The 12,066-nt window shown below is 30.6% G+C and overlaps 1 protein-coding gene across 4 annotated transcripts in view; it reads left to right on the top strand.

Moving 5' to 3' along the window:
- The first annotated feature begins 243 nt into the window (after window positions 1-243).
- Window positions 244-12,066, top strand: part of LOC145319615 (cell adhesion molecule Dscam2-like) — a 194,267-nt gene continuing 182,444 nt past the window's right edge. For all 4 annotated transcript variants that reach the window (XM_080161875.1, XM_080161853.1, XM_080161884.1 and 1 more), the window contains exons 1-2: window positions 244-555; window positions 3,226-3,439. In XM_080161875.1, the coding sequence (XP_080018001.1) occupies window positions 522-555; window positions 3,226-3,439 (248 nt within the window). In that variant the 5' untranslated portion in view covers window positions 244-521. The remainder of the gene's footprint in view (window positions 556-3,225; window positions 3,440-12,066) is intronic.

Raw genomic sequence — 12,066 nt, 5'->3', positions numbered from 1 at the left:
ACCATTTTTGTTATCCCGGGCTATAACCAGTTTTTTTTAGCTCAGAGGGGTGGAAATTTTATGATTTTTATTTTTAAATTTGTAGAAAGTTGTCTGTAATACGAAGCTATACATGATTTTTCAGTATGGCCGAGAACCAGTTCTAATCCAGAGGTAATTGATAGGTTTCTAAGCCATCCTGGAAATGGTCTTTATTTATTATTTTCAGTATAATATAAGATATAATAATTGGTAATTAATTTCAGATAATGAAATAAAAAATGCAGATAGAAAAAGAAGAAGAATGTACCAATAACAAGTAATAATGATAATGAATGATAATTAGTGATAATTAAGATGGAGAATACACCATATAATTAATAATTACCAAGGGAATATTCACAATAGTTCTTGGAATATAATTATACAAACAGTGATTCAATTATAAAGTGAAAATTATTCAGCTATAGCTGAAAATTTGAGCCTCTTCTGGAGGGTTTAAAAGCTGAAGGGGGCTGCTAGGCAGCCTCTAGCAGTCAGCTATGCTTAGTTGGAAGACTTCCATTCTTGTTTTAGGTAAGATTTATATTTTTAATAGCGCAGCTACTATACAGTGGATATGTCCGAACTTAGCTTATCGTTATTGAGTTTAATGTGGAAATAATCAGAGATCTAAAGGCATTACACAATTCACAATGGCCGATAAATTGATTTGCTTCCCCAATGATGAGACACAGGATATTCACTTCTTTAGATTACAATTAGTGGTTGGACACTCACTTAATGAAACAACTAATCAAATTCAATAAAAATCCCCAAAGTTGTTGAGCCAAATAAAAAAAAACTTTGGAAACTATTGTAATATACTGTCATCTCCCTCCCAGGGAAATAATTTATCTAGCAATGTATATGTACTTTATATTAATATTTGATTTTATACCTATTTTTGTCTATCAATCTATCCAATAATTCTCCCAACAAAAAATTACTTACAATACTATGACTGCCAATTCGTAGTAATATCAATAAAACAAAAAGTGAGACAATCAGGATTCCACGGATATGTAAATAGAAGATTTATTGATATTTCGTTGCTGGTTTCTTTTGAAGTAAAGAGTATTATATTTGTTTTTTTTTATAGACAGCTTTCCGCGGAAACTAGAATGAAAAATAATATGAATAAAACCATTTTTGTTAAACCCGAGGTGCAGATGCACCAAGCTAAAAATTGGTGAAAATCTTATGATTTTTATTTTAATATTCGTTTAAAGAATGTCTGTAATACAATGCTATATACGATTTTTCAGTGTGGCTGAGACCCGGTTCAAATTTAGCGGATATTAATCGGTTTCGAAGCCATACTGGTTATCAATTTATTCACCGTTCCGTTGTCTTAATTAATAATTTTGTACCCTATTTTAAATCTTAGAAAAAGCAATTTATTTCCCTTCTACTTATCCCTGTATCCTTAAAAAAAACTTTACATTATAAAAATAAAATTGTTGAACCATAAAAAAAAAACTTTCACTAAATTCAGTTTATTTACTACCGAGAACTTTATTGTTTTATTTCTTTGGATAAATAGTACAAGGATGACAACATACATAAAAGCAAAGCTGAACAAATGCCATAATTAAACAAACAAACATTATCAATTATAGATGAAACAGATAATTTTAGTACGACTGAATAAATAAAATTGTAGTTTATAGGTTATAAAATTGCTTGTTATTGTTATTCATGAAGATTATACAAATGGACATGCCTACCTTCTGATTATAGAGTTGCTAATTCTTTATAGCGATAACATTATTCTTAATTCTTAAATTTACGATTAAAGTTAATTATCATGTCTAAAAATTGGACCAAAGAAAATTGTGTTATTAATAAAATATTAAAAATCCACGAAGCTGAAAATTGGCATCATACTTACCATTCTAGTGAGATAGGACCCTTGGAGTATCTGCTGAATTTCAAAACCATACTGAATTATATAGAAAAAGTGTAGGGGGGGAATATTTATAAATATTTGACTTTTATTTACTTTTAAAATATTAAACACGTTAAAATGTTGCTAAAGTATGACATGGGATAAATTGATTGTATAAATTTTTCCTTTACCGTGCGTACCCAACTTTTTTATGATATTGATTAGATAAAATGATAACAAATAAAGATAACAAACTTTATTCAATTTTTAGCTTTGATATTTGATCTACCTCTTGTCACTGTTTCGTTTAAATAGACTAAAACCCGTTCAGAGCCTTCTTGAAAGTTTGGAACTATTACTTAATGAATTTACATACAAGCATTCACACAAACATCCATAAAATTGTAGCTCTAATATCAGATGGCTTAACATTTCAAACAATTTTTTAAATGTCTTAATTAGTATCATTTCTTAATATTTAAATGCTAACGGTATTATGAGAGCTGCTGCTTTTTATTGACTTAATTTGTGAATATTGATAATCACTCAATACTTAGGTTATAACATAATTATGCATTTGCAGTGGGAACAAAGATGGGAAGAATAAACTTTTGTATTGTAGTAAAATGGATTTATTATAACTTGAATCTTACACCAGATTATCATGTACTATAATGTAGTTAAATAAAGATCACCCCATCCACCCCCTTTTCCTTTTTCTGTTCCCTCTTCCCGGATGAACAGAACTTCAAAGGCAAAGTTATACTAGAAATAAAGAATTGGAGCACACTACTTTGTATTTATAAGTACACATATGGAAGTATAGTTATACTATAAATAAAGAATTAGAGCACCCTACTTTGTAATTATAAGTACACATACAGAAGTAAAGTTATACTAGAAATAAAGAATTGGAGCACCCTACTTTGTAATTATAAGTACACATACAGAAGTAAAGTTATACTAGAAATAAAGAATTGGAGCACCCTACTTTGTAATTATATGTACACAGAGAGAAGTACTCTGTTAGGAAAACATTGAATATCTAATAAAAACATGAACAATTATGTTATTCTATCCTATTTGCTTACAAGATGAAATTCTGACAGATATACACCGTTTTAGTTTTTTTTCATATTTTGTTTTTGTCTTGTTATGTCTTTTCTTAGGATTGGGTTATTAGGTTAACATTCTTTCCAGCCATTTATGATATCTTTGCGAACATATATACTTACTTAAATATAGGCATCTTGTTACTTTAATCCTGTATAGGCATATAATATTATATCAAAATTAATAACAAAAATACATTTTAGGTATTTTTGTTCGCGCAAACTGTTATGGGCCAAGTTTCTCCCGGCCACTACCGACCTCACTGACCTACACAAACAGCACGGGGGCCACTGTGCACTGCACTGTGAAGGGGGAGCCCAGGCCCAGTGTAGAGTGGATGACAAGAGATGGAGGCGCCTTGTCTATAGATCCCAGGCTGTATAAGATCCATAGTAATGGAACTCTTGAATTCTTTAGGTGAGTATTATCTTAGTGTATTATCAAATGCTTTGTTTAAATCAAACTGTCGTGAAATCACTTTGTTTTTTGAATTTCAAATTTTTATTTTGCAAAAAAAAGTTTGAATTTCAAAAAATTATTATTAATATACTCTAAGATTTAATGAATTCTTGTTCGGCTATTTAAGTATTTTTTTGCAATAAGCTAGCTATGAACGCATACAGTTTTTATGTTAGAATAGGTGGCTGATTTTAAAACTATAAAGAATGTTTAAGAATCCTTAAACTTAATTAGTGGGCAGCTATTTAATTATTTTTGTTTTTATTTTTCCTTGTTCAATCTGTGCATACCCATTAAACATTAATGGTTTAGCTTATTTCGTCTCGTATGTATGTAATTCTAGACATTGTAGGATAAAGAGACCAATTTCATCAATTAAGTGCATCCCAGGGAGAGATGAGACATTGGGCTGTTTATTACACAAGTGCCCAAAGTTTTATATTAACGTTTGTTCATTCGTTAGCTTAACAACTTTAGGCACTCTTTTATTGATTGGTTCATTACGTTCAGTGTCCAAACGTTTTAACCACGTATTGTAATTTAACAAAGTAATAATTTGAAGAATAATCATTAGGGATATACATCAATTTATTGGTCATTATCTTATCCCTGTAAAACCCTGAATGCATCCACTGTTTTATTCAAGTAGACTTGAGAAATAAAAATAAGATACATTTTTGAAACATCTATTCACCTCTACTTCACAGATTTTAGTACTGAATCTTACATTCAGCCATATAAAGTCTCTTTAATAAGAAATCAGCTTTGATTAGTCAGAATTTCTTACATTTTTAGACATTCCTTGGCAAAATTATAAATATATACAATAATTATTTATCGCTTCATATTACTGGCAGCTTTACGCAAATATTAAAATAAAATATTATAAGATTAAAACCGTTTTTTTAGCCCCGAGTGGCGGAATATTTTAAGCTTTACTGAAAAGTTAGTTTTTATTAATAAGGTTTAATATTCTTGTTTAGATTTTCTCCTTACTTCCACTTCAAGCTAACTGTGTCTCCCAAATAAATTTAAAGGGCATTCCACTTTATCCATTTAAACTAATTGTATTGTACAGCCTCTTGTATATGTAAAGCCAGGCGCATATATCTAAATTGGAAATTGATTAGATTTACAAAATCTACTTTCAATGCAATTGCATTTGGAATTTCATTGTAGGGAGGAAGAATTTAAAATAGTTTATTTTTAGTAAAATGAATAAGAATATAAAAGTCTAACCATTCTTTCTTTTTTTTTAAATATTTAACTGCACATTTTACCAATTTCTTACAGAAATCACCCTTGACTTAAGAACTCAAGTACCTCAGAGGCCTCAAAAGGAATAAGTGTATACTAGTTTTGCTTATATAAAATGTACAACTATGCATAAAAAAATTTCCAACACTCTTTCTTTTGAATATTAATGATTATTCTTGGGAATTATTTTGGCATAGCTATGTAGTGTTACATCACTTCCGCTTAATGTAATTATTGCAAAGAGACAATTTAGCTAAAATCAAACTTACTTGTGACATAATATGTTCTTGGATTTATTATTATGATTTTGTGCTTTCAATGATTATTAGCATCATTAAAATAAAAGAATAGAAGGTATTAGCTATATGTATCTCTATGCCGACTTTTAATTGGGTCATGGAATATCAGCCAAAAGCGTCGGAAATATAAAAACAACCTAGTCTATTTGCTAGCAGATGAAAAAGGTCCTCACAGCTTTGGCCAGGTAGTTGCCAGGGTTATACTTTTATACTTATAACATCTATCCTTAAAATATCTTTATTTATAAAAAATTTTTAATGCGGAAGTGATATGTCAATAGCTATGAATAATAAATGCATCAGTTAGGCAATAAATTAAGTCAATTTCAATTAACAGCACAACTTCATAGCTTCCCGGGTCTTATGCGGGGACAGGGAAAAAATCTGCAAAACAAAAAGTTCTTCTCGACTAGCATTTAAGCATGACTTATTAGTATTACCTTAAACAGAGTTCTATTGATGTTTTATAAAGTTATATGGTTTTATCTATAAAGTCAGTCGATAAATTTGTTAAAAGCCAGTTTTAGATCAATGATTTAATTTATAGCATGGAAGGCGATTAAAGTCCCTCAATGACGTCATAAAAATGAGAAGCTAGTAAAATTGGCTGACTCAGATTATGACGTCAAAAAAATTAAACAATGAGAGGCCAGTATACACTGTAATTGACCAATGGTAAAATTTTTAATGGCCTCTCATTGGTTAATTTTTTTGACGTCACTTTTACTAGCTTTTAAAATGAGGGATGAGGAGAGGAGGAGTGGGAAAGAAAACATCTAAAAAAGAGATGGATAATTATCCTTTTTATTCACATAACATACTGATATTTTGAGGGACCTTTTTATTCTTCGAAACTGATTGTTATTCGCTGGATTAGAACCGGATCTCAGCCTTCTGCCCCACGGGATAACAAAACTGGATTTAATCTTTTCTTTTTAATATACTCGGAAAGCTGTCTAGTTTACGATGCGATAAATAATTATTATACAATTTCTGATTTCAAAATATGTAGTTTTAAATTAGTCCACTACAAATTTATCTGTAAAATGAGTAAAATTTATGACCACATTTATACTTTTTGTTATTTAATTCATTTTTTTCTCAGTTTTCTGAACTTCTATCCTCTACTGGCTCGCTAAGCCATCGATGTTAATTAATTATTTCCTATTTTGCATATTTCTCTCTTCCGCTCTATATAATCTAGTTTTTTTCCATTTATCTTTCTTCTTTTCTCTCCAATCTCTTTTTTAAATCATCTTTCCATTATATCTATCTATTTATATTTTTTCTTCCTCCCTCTCTCTCTCTCTGTCTCTCTCTCTCTCTCTCTCTCTCTCTCTCTCTCTCTCTCTCTCTATCTCTCTCTCTCTCTCTCTCTCTCTCTCTCTCTCTCTCTCTCTCTCTCTCTCTCTCTCTCCCATTCTCTTTTTCTCTCTCTCCCACTCTCTCCCACTCTTTATCCATGTTTCTCCTCCTTCTAAGTAATGAAATTGTAATTATCTTAATTTATGTTAATGAAATGTATAAAATTTGTTTACTCTCTCCCTCTCTCTAACAAGTCTAGACAGCCGCAATCATATTAAAGCTGAAAGCTGATCTTTTTGCAGCAATCTGAAATCGGCAGAAATTTGGTTATGTGTAGCAATAGTCGCAGCTGCTATACAACTATACAATTTTAAGCATTAAGCAACTAAAACCCACAGCTACCAGAAAGCCACCTATCTGCCAACTGAACTAAAATTGTACGGCTGCCAATCCCTCTCCTTTACAACAAAATACATTTTAAATAGAAATCCCTCGCTCGTCTGAATAGCAAATCAAATAAAAAAGTTTTATGTAGTTTTATAGAATATTAATTGAGGATCTAAGAGTAGCTACTTTATAACAGTTGCGAGCAAATGGTGTAAAACCTTTAGGGGGTGAAAAATGAGGAATGTATCTTTTTCCAATGACGTGTTTATAGGGGATGTAAACACCCCCCACCGGGAAGTTGAGCTAAGTCGTTCTACTATAACAATTGATATAAATAGCAAATCTACTCTATTGCTTAATTGTGGCTGATACTTGATTTCTTTGCTAATTGGTAGATTTTTAAAATTTTGCCAAATTAAATGCAAACCATCGAAAATATCATCATATGTTATTCCTAAACTAATGTTCTTATTATCTTCTTATTGCTGCGTATTTATAGATATAATTATTCTTGTTATGAAATGTTAATTTAAAATTAAGATGTTAATTAAACACTGTGCCCTCTCTTAACCCCACAGGAAAGAAACTTTAAAATTAATCTCCAATCCTTTCTTCTTCATAGTATATTGGATCAAGATTAAATTAACTTCTCTTTTCCCATCCCTGTATTAAGGAACGTCAAAGCTATCTTCTTTTAGAAGGTAAAATGAGGGATTTTAAAGGTATTTCTTGAAAATTTAAGTAGGTTAAAATGAAAGATTTTAAAGTTTGGTAGGAGTAAACATACCTTTATCTCCACTTTTTTACGTCTATGTCATTATCCCTGTTTAACCCATGTCCCACATGAGGAAAAAGTCTAACATTTTTTGCACCAGGAACTTCCGGGGTACAATGATTGAACCATGGAGATGAATTTTTCTTTCTTTGAATTATTATGTGCATAGTTTTGCTTTTTGTTAAAATCAAGAAGACAAAAGGGTAAAATAAGCTTTATTCTCCATCCTAATTAGAGGAGAGGAATCGGAAACTTTCATAAAAATTATAGAAAAGGTTAATCTGCACATTTTCAAACGGAATCAAACCAGTTCTAAGATATTTGTTTCGCTGAATACGTTATCCAAATCTATGAAAGTGTAGTGCTAGGGAAATTATTGTTGGATTTTAAAATTAAGTATGCAAATTAACTATATGCATTATATTTATATTCTCATATGTTTTTTAGTAGCGAAGCTACTCTATAATTCGAAATGTCCGTCTGTCCGTATGTCCGTCTGTCTGTCTGTCCGTCTGTCCGTCTGTCCGTCTTAGTTTGGGGGAAACGTGAATTTCTCAGCTCCTATAAAAGATAAAAGGCTGAAATTTTTTGACAACATTCATATTAGTAAGGAGCACAAATAACTATTACACATCAATAGCAGTCGAACCGCTTTTTAGCAGGTTTTAGGCTATTTTTGTATTTTTCACATTTTTCTCCATATCTTTGGTGTTTGTGGTCCGATTTCCAAAATTTTTTTAGTTAAAGATATCAAAATTGAATTTCCTGTCGATTTAAGAAAACAACTATAACGGTTAGACTGTCTTTAAGCTGGTTTTATGCTATTTTTGTATTTTTCACATTTTCTTCCATACCTTTGGTGTTTATGGTCCGATTTCCAAAATTTTTTCAGTTATAGATATCAAAAATAAAATTCCTGTCGTTTAAAGAAAACTACCTTGAAGGTCAGACTGTCTTTTTGCAGGTTTTTGGCTATTTTTAAATTTTTCCCATCTTTTCATATCTCTGATTGATGTTTATAGTCCAATTTTCCGAATTTTTTTGATTAAGGATATAACAATTAAATTTCCTGTCGTTTTAAGAAAATAACTATGGAGTTCAGACTGCCTTTTAGCAGGTTTTTGGCTATTTTTATATGTTTTACATATTTCCCCATATCTTTGGTGTTTTTGGTCCAATTTTAAAACTTTTTTGGGATATTTATTTTGAATTTCAGTCAGTCATACTACAAAATATAAATAATCAAATCAAAATTATAGAAAAGTTTACAAATTGAATACAATTGTAGTATCTAAGTGCTCTGTTTTCGAAAAAAAGGAATAAAAATATCCTAAAAGATTTTTTTAGTAATATAATAGTCTAAAACCATTAAAGGAGCAAAGAAAGGAACATTGAAGAACATAAGCGTTCAGTGTTTAACAAGATCTAAATGGACATACAAACAATTTTTTTACTTCAATATACATTAGGACAAGAAAATACATACCTGATAGAAATTAATTTGTTGTTTGTCTTCTAATGTTGAAATCTGTTGAAATTACATCTATTTAAGTCGTAGTTTTAGGGGTCAGGAAATGGACTAAATTCTCAGAACAACTTTATTACTGTAAGTTCTAAGCATTTCGTACATCTCCCGTGTAAGTTATTTATGTCCAGCTTATTTTGACACGGGGGACATATAACTTACAGCTTTCACTGTGAAATGACATGCAGTACATCATGGTCAAACCATACAATTGATTGATGAACAACTTGTAACTGACATTTGGTACTTCGTATGTAAATGTGATCAAGAAGGTGTCCTTGGTTGTGTGTTGGTTTGGTCACTATTTGACTAAAGTTATTTTCTTTCAGTTTCTTTATCACTATATTATCTCTTTTATCCCAAAAAGAAATATTAAAGTCTCCAGCAATAATTATGCTTTCATGATCAGAAATATTGTTATTTATAAGACCTAATAGGTCATCCAAAAAAGAATTATGATTAGCTTTCGAAGAACAATATACATTTATAACTACTCTATCATTTGACCTATAGGCAGAAATTTGGTAATAATTTCGACATATGTCAACAATTGTTGTATAAGCACAGCTTAGGTAAGCTGCAATCCCATTACCATTTGATAAACTGTTTAAAGATAATTTGTATCCAGGAATTTCTAAGCTCTTTTCCACTAAAAAAATTGGTTTGAATTTTTAAGTCTAATGCAAGGATGTATAAGGTAAACAAAAAAATAAACTATTTGTAAATGTTAAGTTATTGAAATATGTACAGTAGATATTAGTTCTTTAATTAGTGACTTTGTCCCTAGCTTTAAGGGGCTGAATGGGCGTTTCTAAACTTCACATAGTCTAAAACCAGTACATTTCTTACAAGCTTTCCTATAAAACCTAAAACTATGCAAATTTTTCTTCAAAGTGTAAAACAATAATTTTTTTTTCTACAAATCATTTGTTTTGGACCTGCCTATTCCATTACATATTAAAATATAAAAAAATTCAAACAAATAATTTCCTAAATTTGTTTTCAACCATGTTTCTTGCAAAATTATGATTTGCTTTGAAAAATTGTGCAATTGTTGTTTCAGAATATCCATGTTTCGCTTCAAGGAGTAAACATTGAGACATGATAATATAAAACTATCATTAGCTACATTTGTAAAGGAGGTCATGGCATTGTCAGCTAAATAATTCACCTCTTCTAATGCTCTAGGGCAGTGTTTGATTTTTTTATCATCAAATTCTCCATAAATAAGAATTTGTGAAAGTTCTTGGACACGAGACAACATAACATAAGATTGAGCTGCTTCTAGTGATGATTTGATATCAACAACTAAAGATGTAGGCTTTTTACAAGTCAGTCCCTGAATCTTATGTATGGTGGAACCAAATGCTAATCTCAGAGGAAATTGTATTACTCTGCCAGATGAGACATAGGAATTTTCTCTGTATGGGAATTCAATTTTTTTGATAGGTGTTCTGTGTGAATGATTACAATATCTCGAATCTTTTCTTAGGTTTTCTCCTACATTTTTATCATCAAATTCCACATATATTGTAATAACTTTATTATTTTGCTCTTCAAAATCAACAATGGTACCAAATGCTCCATTAATTAATCCATCAGATACATCCAGGTTGTAGGTTAACATGATTTTGCAACCAATTTTAAATCTTAAATCATGTTTGAGTGGTGTGTTCTTTACATTCAAAGTGCCTTTTTCCAGCTTAGGATTGTTGATTTCTTTGTCAAACCTTTCCACAACAGCAAGCGACTGTTTTTCTTCACCATGTAGCCTTTGGAGACAATATTCATTGAATTCATTAACAGTGGCATTTGTGGAAGTAACAAACAATACATCTTTTGGAATTGCATCAAAAGAACTCTCAATAACCCTTTCTCTCAATGTTTGGAGATCAGATCTAAGAATGTTTCCAATTCGAATTCTATTTAGTACCTCTGCATAAACTTTATTTTCACCTTGTCTGTGATTTGTTTTTAGAATTACAGGCATAAATTTTCTCCAAATTGAATCATTTAAGAATGTAAATGTAAATTTATGATTTTTAGGTTTTTCAAAGATGTAATTGGATCTAACAGGACGTAATTGAAGCAGGTCACCAAACAGGAAAATTGCTACTCCTCCAAATAGTTCATGTGGTTTCATTTTGATTTCTCCTAAACGTATATGCAATTTATACAGCATATCAGAATCTATCATACTGATTTCATCTACAATCAAAAACTTGAGATTTTTAAGTTCATTTCTTTTAATGTCTCGTTTCTTGTCACCCAGACTCTCATAATTGGACCCAAAACTAAATGACAAAGCAGAGTGAAGAGTTGTTCCAGAGATATTTGCTGCAGCAACACCAGTAGGAGCTGTTTTCAGAATATAAGGGCAGTTAATTTCATCACCTGCCTTTCTAAGTATTCTTTCAACAGTTTGCTCTAAAACATTTATTGTATGACTTTTGCCAGTACCAGCTCCACCACTCACTATAACTAATGGTGCTTTATCTGGAATACCTATTCCATGATTAGATTTCCTCAAAGAGTTGGCATATGTAGTAGCAATATCTACAACAAGAAGTTGGTCTTGGTCACACTGCAAATACATATTTCTTAACTGTTCCTTTGATAGAAGTTGAACTTTTTTAAATGGATCACTGCTTGATTGAATATTTTCAGATTGTAATTCAGTTTGAAGATTTAAAGGGTCATCAGTAAAACCTTCAAGAGCACATTCCAATTCAGTTAGTTGATTCTCAGGGTCAAGAATGTCGCCTATATTGAAATCTTTTGCCTTTTGGTAAGCTTCTTGAAGTTCAAGTGAATGTTTTAATAACTGCATTTTTACAGCATGAATTTTTAGAACACCCTTACTGTTTACTTCATTAAACAATTTATCACAAAGATTCAAATTGGATGGTCCAAGTTCATCTTCAATTTTGTGGGGATAGAACAACTGAAGATTGGATAATTTAAATTCATGTGGGTTAGTGATTTTGTTATATTTGTGGTAACGGATAACTAAAGGTGATCTTAATTTAACATATTC

This window comes from Acartia tonsa, chromosome 1, assembly GCF_053477335.1.
Source record: "Acartia tonsa isolate MP-2025a chromosome 1, ASM5347733v1, whole genome shotgun sequence".
Classification (NCBI taxonomy): Eukaryota; Metazoa; Arthropoda; class Copepoda; order Calanoida; family Acartiidae; genus Acartia; species Acartia tonsa.
This window is presented reverse-complemented; position numbering and strand designations above follow the sequence as displayed.